The sequence below is a fragment of the Mastomys coucha genome, unplaced genomic scaffold (genome assembly GCF_008632895.1).
Source record: "Mastomys coucha isolate ucsf_1 unplaced genomic scaffold, UCSF_Mcou_1 pScaffold18, whole genome shotgun sequence".
NCBI lineage: Eukaryota > Metazoa > Chordata > Mammalia > Rodentia > Muridae > Mastomys > Mastomys coucha.
Window position 1 is genome coordinate 94,052,502 of NW_022196900.1, and position 16,473 is coordinate 94,068,974.

At 44.3% G+C, this 16,473-nt stretch overlaps 1 protein-coding gene and 1 non-coding gene across 9 annotated transcripts in view; one reads left to right on the forward strand and one right to left on the reverse strand.

Annotated features, from left to right (window-relative positions):
* Usp48 (ubiquitin specific peptidase 48) overlaps positions 1–16,473 on the forward strand; it is a 67,908-nt gene that overhangs the window by 11,513 nt on the left and 39,922 nt on the right. For 4 of the 8 annotated variants that reach the window (XM_031379130.1, XM_031379125.1, XM_031379126.1 and 1 more), the window contains 9 exons: positions 576–732; positions 1,434–1,561; positions 2,801–2,925; positions 3,550–3,658; positions 5,714–5,847; positions 7,311–7,393; positions 10,398–10,577; positions 12,237–12,365; positions 12,844–12,993. In XM_031379130.1, coding sequence (XP_031234990.1) covers positions 576–732; positions 1,434–1,561; positions 2,801–2,925; positions 3,550–3,658; positions 5,714–5,847; positions 7,311–7,393; positions 10,398–10,577; positions 12,237–12,365; positions 12,844–12,993 — 1,195 coding nt within the window. Of the gene's footprint in view, positions 1–575; positions 733–1,433; positions 1,562–2,800; positions 2,926–3,549; positions 3,659–5,713; positions 5,848–7,310; positions 7,394–10,397; positions 10,578–12,236; positions 12,366–12,843; positions 13,002–16,473 lie in introns of those variants that run through there. The other 4 variants (XM_031379127.1, XM_031379128.1, XM_031379131.1 and 1 more) reach the window with 2 other exon arrangements.
* LOC116097190 lies at positions 6,594–6,700 on the reverse strand. Its single transcript, XR_004121252.1, has one exon. It is a non-coding gene; the product is annotated as a U6 spliceosomal RNA (small nuclear RNA).

Sequence of the window (16,473 nt, forward strand, 5' to 3'; positions counted from 1 at the left end):
TGTAGTCTGTCTTGTATAATATGTTTGCATTTATATATGGTACACTAGAGTTTAAAAATACACATTAATATTTCTAACAACCCCAGCATACATCAGTTGGCTGTGTTGTATTGGTATTTTCTGGATTAAAAGGGATACTTGTTTTCCATTCAAGATCTCTAAAATAGGAGGGCCTTCCTGCCTCTCCTGTCTCGCAGCTCTTTTAGAAGTCACATTGTTTTCCTACTAAGTATCAGGTAAAGCCTGTGCACACATGCTGCACACTATTCTCTTCTAGAAACATCCATTCTAGTTTTTAGGTTTAGGAGGCCGGAGATGGCAGTAATGCTAGAGATGAACCTTGTTGCTCTCTGAAGTCTTTTCTACTTTGGGCAGCTACAATGGTGGTCAAACAGAAAAGGCCTCCATGAAAAAGTTCTGCCCCCAACAGCTAAGAGGGGGTCGGTCAGGTGCTCATGCCAAGCTGACGAGGACAGGCTTAAAAATCCTCAGTCTGTAAATTAAAAATAATACTCTTTATAAATCTTTAGTTTTGTGCAGGCTAATGTTGCTACTGTAACTTTTTGTTTCTGTAGAATTCGTTTGTGGGCCTGACTAACCTGGGAGCCACCTGTTATGTCAACACCTTTCTCCAGGTGTGGTTCCTCAACTTGGAGCTTCGGCAGGCACTGTACTTATGCCCAAGCACCTGTAGTGACTACCCGAAGGGAGATGGTATCCGTGGAGGAAAAGGTCGGTAGGGAATGGGGAGCAGGGGCTTCCTGTTAGGGTATCGCCAGCGAGTCTGCTACAAAGGAGGAAGTCGGAGTGTTGGTTCCATGCCAAGGGTGATGCTCTAAACAGCTGTCCTGGAACTCACTCTGTAGACCAGGCTGGCCTCGAACTCAGAAATCTGTCTGCCTCTGCCTCCCAAGTGCTGGGATTAAAGGCGAGCGCTACCACCGGCTGGCTAAGTGAAGATTTTTAAAAATTATTCTTCTCTAGTGAAATTTTCTGATCATCCTCAGGCATACAAGGAGTTTAAGGCCATTGCCTGCCCACTCCCCCGCCCCCCAAAAAAATCTTTTAAAAATTTGTTCTTTGGTTCCACAGTTTAGAGCACTTGCTATTGTAATGGACCCAGATTCAGGTTTCCAGTATCTGTGACTCCTCTCCAGGGAGTCTAGTGCCCTTTACCAGTATCAAGCACACACACGGAACACAACCATATATCCAGCCAAAGCACTCATAGACATAAAATAAAAGTACAGTATTTTAGGGGCTGGAGATATGGCTTAGCAGTTAAGAGCTCTAACCACACTTCAGAGGTCCTGAGTTCAATTTCCAACAACTACAAAGTTCATTATTAGCATTTACCACCGTGCTTGGCTGGAAGTAGGTAGTTTGCTTTTGTTTTTTGATTTTAAATGAAACTTGCTTTTTTCTTTTAATAGATTATGAGCCTCAGACAATTTGTGAGCATCTTCAGTATTTGTTTGCTTTGTTGCAAAACAGTAACAGACGATACATTGATCCTTCAGGATTTGTTAAAGCCTTGGGCTTGGATACTGGACAGCAGCAGGTGAGGACAACCTCAGTGCTGGGATCCCCTACCCTACCCCTCATCTTCTCAGTGCTCATGTGCTCCTTAGAGCCCTTCTAGGGAGGGTGAAGCAGGGTGCTTGTCAAAATGTAACGTTGACCTGGTGTGGTGGCAGACCTTAGATTCCAGTGCTTGGGAGGCAGATGGATGTCTCTTGAGTGTGAGGCCAGCCCCATCTACTTACTATCAGGACACACTGATAATCCTTCTAAAAGAAATTCTGCTTTGAATTTTAGTGCCTTTATTTGCTGACCAGTGTATTCCTTATTATGCTTGCCACTTTTCTTTTATTCTTTCTTTTCTTTTGTTTATTTGGTTTTTTGTTTGTTTGTTTGTTTTTGGTTTTTTCGAGACAGGGTTTCTCTGTGTAGCCCTGGCTGTCCTGGAACTTACTCTGTAAACCAGGCTGGCCTCGAACTCAGAAATCCACCTGCCTCTGCCTCCCAGGTGCTGGGATTAAAGGCGTGTGACACCATCGCCCGGCTCTCTCTCTCTTTTTAAAAGATTTATTTATTTATTTATTTATTTATTTTATGTGTATGAGTACACTGTAGCTGTCTCCAGACACACCAGAAGAGGGCATCAGATCCCTTTACAGATGGTTGTGAGTCACCATGTGGTTGCTGGGATTTGAACTCAGGACCTCTGGAAGAGCAGTCAGTGCTCTTAACCCCTGAGCCATCTCTCCAGCTCTCTCTCTCTTTCTTTTTTAAAATTGTGTTTTGTTTCTAATTTATTTTAAATGTTTGGGTGTTTTGCCTGTATGGATATCTGTGTGTCTTGTGCCCCTTCCCTGAAGGAGCTAAAAGGTGTTGAATCTTTTGGAACTGGAGTTAGAGATATAGCTCTGAGTTACTGTGTAGGTGCTGGGAACCAAACCTGGATCTTGTACCAGAGCAGCCATTTCTCCAACCTGTCAACTATTCCTTCCTTCATTCTTTCTTTCCTTTCTCTTTCTTTCTTTCTTTAAAGGATTTATTTATTTATTTATTCATATGAGTACACTGTAGCTGTCTTCAGACACACCAGAAGAAGGCCACTGAGCCATCTTTCCAGCTTTGTCAACTATTTCTTAAAACTGATTTGTGGGACTGATGGAATATAGCTGTAGTCTTTGAGAAATGCTAAGTTGAAAATACAGGTGGTTTCTGAGTAGTATTTGCATTAGAAGTCAGGAAGCAAGATACAACTTTTTTTTCCCATTAATTTAAACTGTAGGATGCACAAGAGTTTTCCAAGCTCTTTATGTCACTGTTGGAAGACACTTTGTCTAAACAGAAGAACCCGGATGTTCGGAACGTCGTGCAGCAGCAGTTCTGTGGGGAGTATGCCTATGTGACTGTGTGAGTCTACCGCAACTCTCCTGCCATTACCCTTCCTTTCAGTCTCAGGTTATCAAGGTGGTGGGTTGTCACGGCACCCGAGGTATTTATAGCAGTACATTTCCATGGGAACATGTTGAAGCAGCTACCTTGCCAATTGCAGTTGAGTGTTCAGGTGCTGCAAAGTCCTATGGCTGTGTAGTGTGGGCTGAGATGTGAGGTCGGAACTGGCTAGCAAACATGTTGGACACTGCTTGGGGAGGCTCTCATCCAAGAGAGTCTGATTCCCTGGTCAAGTTCTGTTTTTATTTTGCAGGTAATTTATGTGCTACAGTTTCTGTAACAAAATAATGAATGTTATAAGCACTCCCTCCCCTCTGTCAAGAGCAGTGGTTCTCAACCTTCCTAATGTTTTGACCCTTTAATATAGCTCCTTATGTCATGATGACCCCAACCATAAAATTATCTCCTTGCTACTTTATGATTATGACTTTGGGGCTGTCATGAATCATAATGTAAATATCTGCCACAAAGGCTCTTTGGCCTCTGAGTGCCCAGGTTGAGAACTGCTGGAGTAGGATGTGTGCTGCAGTGACAGCCGCTGCTCTTCTTACTCTCATCTCAGTGTTCATTGGTTCATTGCAGGTGCAATCAGTGTGGCCGAGAGTCTAAGCTTGTATCGAAGTTCTATGAACTGGAGTTAAATATCCAAGGCCACAAGCAGTTAACAGACTGCATCTCTGAGTTCCTGAAGGTACTTGCATGTCAGCATGCATAGTTTCTGCTCCCTGGTGGCTCTGTTCCATTTTGGGTGGCATTTTGATTCATAGGTACATCTGTTATTGGAGATTTTTTTCAAATAAGCAGTCGTTGTTTTTGTAAAGGTCCAGAAGGAACCGTAGAGTACCAAACCAGTCTGCACCTTAAGTCTAGCCCCGTGTGCTGTGTGTGTAGAGGTGTGTGTATATAGCCCCGTGTGCTGTGTGTAGAGGTGTGTGTGTATAGCCCCGTGTGCTGTGTGTAGAGGTGTGTGTGTATAGCCCTGTGTGCTGTGTGTAGAGGTGTGTGTGTATAGCCCCGTGTGCTGTGTGTAGAGGTGTGTGTGTATAGCCCCGTGTGCTGTGTGTAGAGGGCTGTGTGTATAGCCCCGTGTGCTGTGTGTAGAGGGCTGTGTGTATAGCCCCGTGTGCTGTGTGTAGAGGGCTGTGTGTATGGTCATAGGTAGCATGTGCCCCTCCCGCCATGCCTCTGCTTTTTATATATGCTGAGCTCTGCAGAGGTAGAGGTAGCTCCCTTCTGTGGAGCTGCTCTGAGGAGTGCGGTCGGTGAGCTGGGAGCACACAACTTCCTGTCTTTAAACAGTGTTGAGCTTGCATACTCTCTCATACACATTAGCTGTCGGAAGCCATTAATCACTTTGGGTTTATCCAGCTAAAGACCTCCTGAGTGTTCACTTAGTTGTATTAAGCATGATGGCAATGCAAAGTCTACTTCAGTGGAGGTTGCAGTGCAGGGCTGTGGCTACCAGAGGCTCACTAGATGCACAAAATCGATTGTGGAGTGGCCCTCAACAGTGCTGCGGAGAAGAGTAACTTAGGGCGGGGCTGGCTACAGCCCTGTGTGCTTTACAGCAAAGCAGGAGAAGGGTGTCTGGGCATCTGAGTCACTGAAGGCTGAGCAGAGGTGGGACTGGGCCTGCGGTTTGAGGACAGGAAGCTGTGTGTGCCTTAGTGCTTGAGTTCATGAAGAGTGATGGTCATGGCAGAGAAGCCTGGTTAGAAGTCTGACTTGTCCATCAAGTGAGACTCAGGGGCCATCCTAGTTGTGGGCATGGGCCGGTGGCACGTTCTCAAAGGATGACTGCAAGTGCTGTCTCTTGAGAAGAGGCTGAAGGGCGAGGCTGCCAGGACCGAGGGTTATCTGAAGTATTGATGAAGTGTTGAGGAATACCAGCTGGCTGGCTGGCTTTTCTGTTTTCAGGGTAGAGTCAGTCAAACTTACACAGTGAGTATGAAGGTGAAAGCCAAGGGCTTTTAGGTTCTGTGGCTTGATGAATTGGAAGAATGTCTTTGCTAAGATGAAAGAAGACTGAGAAGGGTGGGGGTTGAGAAGGCTGGTGAGGTGAGGTGAGGATAGACCTGAATACTGAGGTGAACAGGAGAGTTGGGGTGGTTTTGTTTTGTTTTGTTTGTTTTTTTGAGACAGGGTTTCTCTGTGTAGCCCTGGCTGTCCTGGAACTCACTCTGTGGACCAGGCTGGCCTTGAACTCAGAGATCCGCCTGCCTCTGCCTCCCAAGTGCTGTGATTAAAGGTGTGCGCCACCACTGCCCGGCCAAGAGTCAGGAGTTTAAAACCAGCTTCAGCTACTTTAGGGAGAGACTGTTCATGTTGCATAACGAGTTTGGTCTGACCTGTAGCTCAGTAGTAGAGAGCTTGCTCGGCCACACACACACACACACACACACACACACACACACACACACACACACACACACACACACACACACACACACACACACAGAGCTTGGTGTTAAACATGTCTCACTTGAAGGGGGAGAAATGAGGATTTTATAAAGGAGGGGAAGAACTAGAGCTACTTTTGTTGCCCTGACATCTGAAGTAATAAGGGAGAAGCAACAGCTGTCTGGGGAAGCTGCAGAGGGCCTGTGGGGTTGGCGGGGAGGAGAAGGGTGGAGGGTGGAGGAGGGTGGAGCCCACAGTTTGATGGAAGCTACTAACTCACAGAGTAGTGCTTTACACCAAGTGTTCCACAATTTCTTCACACCCTTCCTAACTAATTCCTAATCAGGAAGAAAGATTAGAAGGAGACAATCGATACTTCTGTGAAAACTGTCAAAGCAAACAGAATGCTACACGGAAAATCCGACTTCTGAGCCTCCCTTGCACTCTGAACTTGCAGCTGATGCGTTTTGTGTTTGACAGGTGAGTCTGTGTGGGCAGAGAAGACGATGGTAGGATGGCTTACATGGAGCCTTTGGCTCTTCCAAACATATTTCATGATGGTGTATTGCTGGACTGGGTTGGACCCACCAGCAGATGAATAATGACACAGAGACTTACTATACCTTAGGTTTTGGTTCAGGCTCCCTCCCAGCTGACTCATCTAACTTAGCCTGACCACTCCAGTGCACATCATGTCACCAGGCCTGCTGTACCCTCTCGCAGCTTAGAAGTCTTGCCTTCCCTTTCCTGTTTAGCTTTTGGCTATTAGCTCTTTATTAAACCAATTACCAGGTAAAGTAGAAAATGTTTACAGAATACAGTAAGAATAACAATACCAAAGTTCATCCAGAGCCCCTACAAAATTAAAAATTGAATAATACGGGCTGGAGAGATGGCTCAGCGGTTAAGAGTTTTGACTGCTCTTCCAAAGGTCCTGAGTTCAAATCCCAACCACATGGTTGCTCACAACCATCCATAATGAGATCTGATGCCCTCTTCTGGAATGTCTTGTCTTTTCTTTTTTTTTCTTTTTTTTTTAAAGATTTATTTATTTATTATATGTAGGTACACTTTTGCTGTCTTCAGACGCACCAGAAGAGGGTATCAGATCTCATTACAGGTGGTTGTGAGCCACCATGTGGTTGCTGGGATTTGAACTCATGATCTTCTGAAGAGCAGTCGGTGCTCTTCCCTGCTGAGCCATCTCACCAGCCCCTTCTTTTTTTTAAAATATGGGACGCTTCACGAATTTGTGTGTCATCCTTGCGCAGGGGCCATGCTAATCTTCTCTGTATCGTTCCAATTTTAGTTTATGTGCTGCCGAGGCGAGCACTAGAGTGTCTTAAGACATCTACAGTGTACTCATGTAAATACATCTTTGGGCCAGAGAAGGCAGGGCTGAAGAGAGAAGGAGAAAAAGAAAATTGAATAATGCAAACCAAACATGTTCAAATGGTGCATCCCAGCAGTGGTACAGTAAATTCTTCAGAGGCCGGTTGTATCTGGCTAAGCTGGAGATGTAAAGAGAATGTGTGTTTGTAACCACTGCTAGTCTTAAGCTTTTTTTTTTTTTTTTTCCCAAGACAGGGTTTCTCTGTGTAGCCCTGGCTGTCCTGGAACTCACTCTGTAGACCAGGCTGGCCTCGAACTCAGAAATCCACCTGCCTCTGCCTCCAAGTGCTGGGATTAAAGGCGTGCGCCACCACCGCCCAGCTTTTTTTTTTTTAAAGATTTATTCATTTATTATATCACTGTAGCTGTCTTCAGACACACCAGAAGAGGGCATTGGGTCCCTTTGCACAGGGGTTCGGCCTTTGCCTGTGTATACTAACTCAGTAGACTTCTGGTTGGAGTCTGGCTGCTGTGGAGCTTGTCCAGGATCTGGCAGTGTGTGCGCACACACACGTTCTTGATGGTTTGACTGTCTATCTTCTTCATGGCAGGCAAACTGGACACAAGAAGAAGCTCAATGCTTATATCGGCTTCTCGGAGACTCTAGATATGGAGCCTTATGTGGAGCACAAAGGTACTGTTGCTACGGAGCTGTGACTGTTGTTAGCTTGAGGTGCAACCACGGCCTGTTGCTTTCTCCATGTGCACAGATGCAGTGTTCCTTGAATTCTTGTTTGTAGTCTCTGAACAGCAGCTTTTTGACAAGAAGTTACTTTCATTTGTAAGATTTAACACACTTAAATTTTCTGTGTCTCACTGAATCCTGCCCAATCTCCTTTTAAAGTTCAAAATGGAAGTGTGGTTTGCATACTGTAAAAGTGAACATCTGCATGAACCACCCAAAAGGGGGGAACACCACCCCAGCAACCTAAGGTCCACTGGGCGCTTACAAATTGGCCTCTTATCCCTCCCGTCCATTCAGCATCACCGTAATAACCTTTTTTTTTTTCTGTTAAGCATTTCCCTGAACTTGATAGTTGAGTTTTCTCTTTTTGCCTCCTGGGATATAATTGCCAGGCAAAGATAACATGTAATTAATCCTGCTGTGCTGCTGCTCTGGGTGGGGTGGGTGCCTGGAGAAAACACCATCCCAGGTGTCTCTCTCAAAGTAGACAGTGGTACAGTAGGTTTCAGACAACACAACACACAAAAGGTCTAATTGGACATCGTGAACTTTCATCTGGATTCACTAGTCCATTTCTGTTTGATGTGATTACTGATTTATTCTTCTGTTTCATATTTACTGTCACAGAGCCCATCCCTTTTTAAATTAAAGTTTGGTTAGCATACACATTAGTGAGTTTCTTTCTTTTGTAGCTGTTTAATTCTCAGTCACTCCCTTCCCCATTGTCCTCCCTCACATTGTGCTCCCTCTTCTGCTGGTTCCTTCCTAGCTGCTCAGGGGTTTTCACGCCTATAGTTCATTACCTTGTCTTGCATCTTGACAGGTCTCTGCCCTTCACTTCCATTTTCAAGCCCCTTGTTTCTGTAAGGGTGCAAGGGTACTTCAGTTCGTGACCAGCAGTGTGGAAATGGTGCCATTGTGTCTTCTGGCCCTGGTACCTTGGGCACACTGGCTTCTGTTTAGCAGAAACCTGTAAAGAGATTTCTCTAGAGTGGGACACATGTGGCTTTCCCAATAAGACCCTTAGGTTTATGTCTGGGACACTTTCTATTTAGATGCCATCACAGAGTGTAATGTTTGAGGACCACCCAGAACTAGGAACTTGTGGGTCTATCTGAGACCATGAAATTTCTTTCTCTTTTTTTCTGCTGCTTTTCTTTCTTGTTTTTTTTTTTCTTTTCTTTTGGTTTTTCTTTTTTTTCTTTTTTTTGGTTTTTCGAGACAGGGTTTCTCTGTATAGCCCCTGGCTGTCCTGGAACTCACTCTGTAGACAATGCTGGCCTCGAACTCAGAAATCCGCCTGCCTCTGCCTCCTAAGTGCTCGGATTACTGAACCATTTCTTGAGCCCTTTTGTTCTAAAGAAAGGTCTTACAGTTTAACCCAGGCTGTCTCCCAGTGCTAGGATTTACAGGCACATGCTAGGAAGTTCAGCTTTAGAATCATCTTTAAGAGTATGTGTATCTGTGTGTGTGCGCACTCATGTCTGTTCCTGTGGGTATGTGTGCATGTATGTGGAGGTCAAGTGCTCTCCTCCCCACTCCCTCCTCCTCTTTTTAAAAGATTTATTTATTTATTTTTTAAGATTTATTTATTTTAAGAGAGTGTGTCAGGGCTGAAGAGATGGCTCAGCGGTTAAGAGCACTGACTGCTCTTCTGAAGGTCCTGAGTTCAAATTCTAGCAACCACATGGTGGCTCACATCCAAAATGAGATCTGATACCCTTTTCTGGGGTGTCTAAAGACAGCTGCAAGTGTACTTACATATAATAAATAAATAAATCTTTCAAAAAGAAAGAAAGAGAGAAGAGTGTGTCACTTTCTTCAGACACTCCAGAAGAGGGAGTTAGATCTCATTGTGGGTGGTTATGAGCCACCATGTGGTTGCTGGGATTTGAACTCAGGACCTCTGGGAGAGCAGTCAGTGCTTTTAACCTCTGAGCCCCTGTCCAGTCCCTCTCTCCTTTTATTTTGCAGCATGCTCTCATTGGACTTTGTCGGTTAGGCTAGTTGAGCCTCAGGAGTCTACCTGTTCCCATCTCTAGGGCACTGGGATTACAGGCATACCACCCAGACTTTGCCTTTAAAAAATATTTTGTGTGTGTATGCATTTATACATGCCAGGGTGCGTGTGTGAAGGTCGAGTTGGCTCCTCCTTACCATAGGTCCCATTGAGGTTGTCGGCTGCTCCTTGTCTTTTTCTTTTGCACTAGGGTTACAGTCTGTAGCCCTGACTGCACTGGAGCTCACTCTGTAGATACCAGGCTAGTTTTGGAATTATAGAGACCCTCCTGCTTCTTTGCCTCCCCAGTTTCAGGATTAAAGATGGAAACTACAACACCCAACTACTTTTTCCAAACTTTAGAAAGTTTTATTGAGCTGTTCATGATAGTACATACTTATTTTCCCAACATTCAAGAAGCAGAGGCAGGTGGATTGCTATGAGTTTAAGTGCTGTCTCTGCATAGCTGTGTTCCAAGTAAGACAAGACCACATAGGGAAAACTTGTGTCAAAACCAAAAGATTTTACTCTCTGTTCTGTTTTGTATTTTGGTCATGTTGGGACATTTCTTACCTGTATTCCATTCTTGCCTAGAATCTACCAGGTAGCCCACACCGTCCTCCAACTTGGGCTAACCTCCGATTGAGTTGTCATACTGTTTTTTGTTTTGTTTTGTTTTGTTTTGCTTTAAAAGGAACCTATATTTTGTAAACATCTTATCATCCTAGGTGGGTGGCTTTTTGCCCATTTGAGTGGTTTGGCTGTGCCTTGCATTTGTTGGTCCTCTTATCCAGTCTTTGGGGTGCTGAGTGGTGGGGGGTGCAACCACTGTGCCTGGCTCTTAGGTATATTGTTTATATTTTGTCGGATACTTAAAGCATTGCAGTGATCGTAGTTTATGCTCAAGCTAGGAGGCATGCTGTCGTCTAAAGCTGTTCTTACTCCTGTCTGCAGGCGGGCCCTTTGTGTACGAGCTCAGTGCAGTCCTCATCCACAGAGGAGTCAGTGCCTATTCTGGCCACTACATCGCCCACGTGAAAGACCCTCAGTCTGGAGAGTGGTACAAGTTCAATGACGAGGACATAGAGAAGATGGAGGGGAAGAAGCTGCAGCTAGGGATTGAGGAAGATCTAGGTAAAATCTTTAAGTTGTGAGTGCCCTTTTCAAATATAAATTTTGTTGTTGTTGGGTTTGTTTTTGTTTTTTTTGTTTTTTGGTTTTTTTTGTTTGTTTGTTTGTTTGTTTGGTATTTGAGACTGTTATTCTGTATAGCCCTGGCTGTTCTGGAACTCACTCTGTAGACCAGGTTGGACTCGAACTTAGAAATCCACCTGCCTCTGCCTCCCAAGTGCTGGGATTAAAAGTGTGCGCCACCACTGCCCGGCTTTTTTTTTTTTTTTTTTTTTAAAGACAGGGTCTCACTATGTATGTTATGTATGTATCCCTGGCTGTCCTGGAACTTCCTATATAGAGACCAGGCTAACCTTGATCGTGAGTACTGGATTAAAGGCATGCACCACTATGCCTGGATTAAGTATAAATTTATTTACTAGCAATCACAATCTTTGATAGTGTCCTGGCCCAGGATTAAGGGTTATTAGGGCTATTTAACACAGCCAGGAATCACTGTAGCAGTTCCAGCTTTAAGGATAACCAAGTATATTTTGCCACAGGAGTGAAAGCATGTAGGCCGAGGAGTCAGTGTCAGTTAGAGGGTTCATTCCCTGGCAGGGAAGGGAAGCTGGCTGAGCAGGAGGACATTATTTGTTAGAGGGAGATTACGTCATCCTCCTCCCAAGGGGAAGACATACTGACTATAGCAGAGACACTATTGTGAGCCAGTCTCGTGCCAGCTCGCTCTTCACCGCCTCAGCTATCACCTAGCAGCTTTCTCTGCCTGTGGCCAGTGGTCTTCAGTACTTCTCCTCCTGGCATCTGAACTGAGAATTTTTAGTTTGGTGTTTTGAACCAGGCCCAGGTTGGCCTTGAATTCTCCAGTGGCAATACTCCTGCCTGCCCCTGGGTTGAAATTTTTTTTTTAAATATTTTTTTTTTCTTCCTCCTTCCTCCCCCCTCCCTTTTTAAAGATTTATATGAGTACACTGTCACTGTCTTTAGACACACCAGAAGAGGGCTTCAGATTCCATTAGAGATGGTTATAAACCAGTGCTGCCTGTGCCTTATGCATGCACAGATGCACAAAATAAAACAGTATCTGCCCTTCCCAAGGACCTACTACATTTCTCTGGCCTTTTAATGGTTTAGATCTTCAGCTATTTTAGATTTAGTGTGTGTGCTTTGCTATCTAAGTGCACCGCATGCTCTTAGTGCCCATGAAACCAGAAGCATGTCAGAACTGGAAGCATAGGTGATGTGGTTGTGAGCTGCCACTTGGGTACGGGGAGCTGAAAACTCCCAACTTCTGCTAGAGCAGATAGTGCTCTTAACAGCTGAGCCAGCTCCCCAGCTGTTAGAAATCGTGTTTGTGTGTGGGTCTCCTGGGCACCATCCATTTTGTTTTTCTGAGACAGGGTCTCTAAATAGCTTGGTGCTTGTTGTTTAGGGCCTGTGATCCCCAGGGATCTGCCTCTCTCCACAGCCTAAGCATTGGGATTGCAAGTATGTGCCACCATACCCAGCTTTTCAAAGGTGGACTCTGGGGAAGGGATCAGGTCATGTTGTGCAGTGCGATCTTTATTCACTGAGCCATATAAGTCATAGTGTATGTACTGCCCTCCCCCACCAAACCTCTTAACCCATCTCATTAAGTTGTATTTAATTTCTTTTTCCCAGCAGAACCTTCTAAATCCCAGACCCGTAAACCCAAGTGTGGCAAAGGAACTCACTGCTCTCGAAATGCATACATGTTGGTTTATAGGCTGCAAACCCAGGAAAAGAACCACACAGTGGTTCAAGTCCCAGGTAACCACTTTTCCTGGATTGCTTCGGGAATGCCTTCGGGAATTCTGTACTCCAGGTTGATTTAAGACTGCCACTGTACTGCTCATTGTGACAGGTCTGTTCAGTGTTGTAAACTTTACTGAAAAGTAAGTGCTGGTCACCCCTTTACCAGTTACCCAGCCTTTGGAGTGACTGAGCCTTAGGCCATCCTCTTATCCCACCCCACAGAAAGAGAGGCTGACGCAGTCTTTAGTAATGTCAGAAGGAAAAGATAACCTAGACTGAAGTTTGGTTTAATTTTGTTCAAGTTCTAGTACAAAAGAAATTGGAACAGCTGGTGGGTCCCATTTGGTAGAGCCATTTGATGCTTCTGGGCATTCTGGGTGGGTCATCTGGCTTCATTCCTCCTTAGGTTTCTTGTCTTCAGTCTCATAAAAGGTGAACTCTAGTCTTTTGGAAAAGGGGTTAAGGTTGGTTTTTGTGTTTCTCTTTTGGATAGCCTTTCTTCAAGAGCTGGTAGATCGGGATAATTCCAAATTTGAGGAGTGGTGTGTTGAAATGGCCGAGATGCGCAGGCAGAGTGTGGACAAAGGCAGAGCGAAGCACGAGGAGGTGAAGGAGCTGTACCAAAGGTTGCCTGCTGGAGCTGGTCTGTGAGATATTCCAGGACAACGCTATTGCCATTGAATGCCTGGGGTTTTGTTCTGTGGTGCTTTTAATCTTTACCTGTTGCAAAAATGTATATGAAAAACCCATTTCTTCCTCTTAGAGGCCAGCTTAGCCTTTCTAAAGTCATTGTGCTAACTGCCAGTGACTAGACAGTATCCCATATGCCTTGACAAGGCTTTCAAAGTGAGAGGCTGTTACGGAGTGAAATCCTCCATTAGCACTTTGCACTCATGGCCTGTGAAGACTTTTTTACTGTGGGCTGGTGAGGCAGCTTAGGGGAAAAGTGCTTGCCACCAAGCCTGCCAACCTTGAGTTTGATTTTTGGGACACATGGTGGAAGAGAACTGACTCCTAGAGGCTGCTCTCTGACCTTTGCTGGTGTGCCTCCCATTATCAGCACAAACACATAGAATGGAAGAAAAAAGGAAAACAGGATATTTTTACTGCTAGGTGTGGTGGTGTATGTCTTTAATCCCTGCAGAGGCTGGCAAATCTCTGTGACATAAAGGCAAACCTGCTCTACATAACAAATTCGAGCCGGGTGGTGGTGGCGGTGGGAGCACTTGGGAAGCAGAGGCAGGCAGATTTCTGAGTTCGAGGCCAGCCTAGTCTACAGAGTGAGTTTCAGGACAGCCAGGGCTATACAGAGAAACCCTGTCTGGAAAAAACAAACAAACAAACATTCCAGGCTAGCCTTGGCTATGTAGTGAAACCTTGTCTTTTTTTTTTTTTTTTTTTTTTTTTTTTTTTTTTTCTTTCTTCTTTGAGATACAAAGTGTTTCTAAAGATCTGACTGGGTTTCTGTGGCTCTCTGTTTCTTTAAAACCACTTTGTTCCCTAAGAGTATTAACTGGCATACATGTAGACAGTTTTTAATAAGAAATGTTAAGCTAAAAGTAGGAATTTTTCTAGCTCACCTCTGGCTCAGAGTTAACTACACAACCTGTTGTTCTTTTTGTGTTATTTGAATTTATCTTTTGCCCTCAGAGGCTGCGACTTGTTTGTGACAAAGTCAACCATACTCCTACATATGGAAGAGAGCAGTGTGTCAGAACTTAAAAGCCATAAGTGTTCAAGAATAATTATGCTGAGTTATTTTTGCCTTTTTAAATTAATTTGCCATTCCTCGTGTTATTTTAAATCAAAGCTAACTTTAATTCACTAGGTCTATATGAAAAGTCTCTAGATGTTTTCTCTCGTGACTGATCCAGCTCAAGGTCAGAACATATTGCTCACACAGATAGGCCCTGGTTTCTACCCTAGCACCCAAAGGGGAATTCCAAACTGCTGCTTAATTTGATTCAGTTCATTCTTTGTGACTTGGTTCTTGAACTGTGTTTAAGGGCTAGAAGAGTCACTGACCTGTGCTTCTTAGGAAGTGACCCAGGAGGCACATCACTCAGTTCCTAGCCTCTGTTTAAAGGAGTTGGCCGCATCCCAATCAGAGTCAGTTTCTGTACTGCACACAAGGAAAAGGACTGGGGCCCCAAGACAGAATGGCATGAGCAGTGAAGGTGAAGGCCTTGGGAGAAGTGAGTGCTTGGATCTGGAGAGAGCCTGGTCATGAGTCACTCTTCATGATGCCATGATCTCTATACCTTGGCCAATCAGAAGTCTCATGTAGTAAAGATTCCTTGTTCTAAAGCCAGAGTGTTTTGCAAATCTTAGCCTGTGAGCATTCTTTTGAAAGGTCACCTGCCCTAAAAATCCAAGTCTCACCAGAAACTCCAACTCTTGCCTCTGTTATTTACAGAGATCAAAAATGCTTGACTTCTAGATAACAGTTATATTTTTCATGTTGTTATTATTCCAGACTCTTAACTGTGTTGTATTCAAAATCCATTGGTTTTTATTTTTAGTTTTTCAACCTTGCTTTAAACTCACTTAGAGTTTTTGACTTTTTTCAAGATGGTTTTAACTCTGTAGCTCAGAGTGGCCTTAAGCCTTAAGTTCATGGCAATCCTGCTGCCTCATCTGCCTTGGTTCTAAGATTAGAGGACACACTCTTTCCTAGTGCTAGACCCTGAGAGAGCCATTACCACGTTACTACAGCTAACCCCTCCTCTGGGGCCCTAGCACAATGACTCAAGCGGGAGACTTCCTTGGGTAAGGATATTAAGCAGGATGTTCATTCAGAACTCAGGGCACAGCCTCTGCTTTTTCTTGCTCTTCTTAACTAAGTCAGAAGTGACACTACCCCACGCTCCCCATCCTTGGATCTTAGATCAGTTCATAATCACTTAAAGCTAAATAGCAAACAAAAGTCATTTGGAAGTTTTCAGTGGGAGTCTAGTAGTAGATCAGTTTGACTCTGACCCACCTTCTTTGAGTCCCAGTATGTACTCCTTGTGTATCTTTAGTCATCCTAGGACCCCCTGCTTATAGTGGTTAGGTTCTTTTTGTCCTTTGGGACAAAGTCTCACCTTAGCTCAAGCTGGTCTGGAACTTACCATGTAGCCCCTGATGGCCTCAAGCATGGTGAGCCTCTAGCCTCAGTCTCCTGGGACTGAGCATCTTGATAGCCAAATTAATTCATTTAGTTTATTATTATTATTATTATTATTTATCATCAATAAACGTTATTGTCCTCTGTTCACCTCCTCCTGAGAGCTGGAAAAACAGGACACCTAGAGAATTAGTCCTTAAATGGGACCCTGTATCAACCCTCCCACCTTGAAAAACTTAATATTAAATATCACTCAAAGCTTTACTTATGGACTCTGTATTGGGAAATAGCAGCATCTTGGAAACTTTATTTCTCTCAGATAAGGGTCACCCCAGCACCCTGTTCTTTTGATACCTAGCCTAAACCTGATTGACAGCCCAAAATTGGGGAGATGTTTTGAGTATAATTGAGCTGTGATCTGATTTGGGAGTTCAGGGCAAGACTAATACTCAGGATTGAATGTGGGCGGGGCACACGATCAGAGCTGTCACTTTCCCACTGGACTGTGCCTCACAAAGGCTCGTGTGTTACAGTTTGGCTTTCTTGTTTATTTATTGGTGATGCTGGGGATTCTGGCCCAGGGCTTCCTCATGTTATACAAGTTGTTTACATTGAACTACAGCCTAGCCTGTGCTCTGCTGAGCCCTTGTAGGATGCGCCAGCCATTTTACCTGTTCCATGTCTAATGGTCTCCTCTTATATATTGTTTGGATGTACAATTAACTTTTCTATATCTCTTTTCTTCCAAAAAGCTCAAAATGCTTCACATATCTTATCTTTTACACTCAGCAACATCTCTGTGAGGTAGGTAGAAGGCAGGTATTATTACCTTCATTTTGCAAATTAAAGATCTGAAGCATAGAGAGTTTAAGGGACTTGCTCACACTCATGTTGAGTTTCTTGAGGCAGAACTTGGATTAGACCTTGGTCTCACCTGGCAGTTGCCACCTCTCCTGTAGTTATTTTAGCATGATCAGAAGAGGCCATGGCTGTCCAGTTTCAGTGCAAAAATGC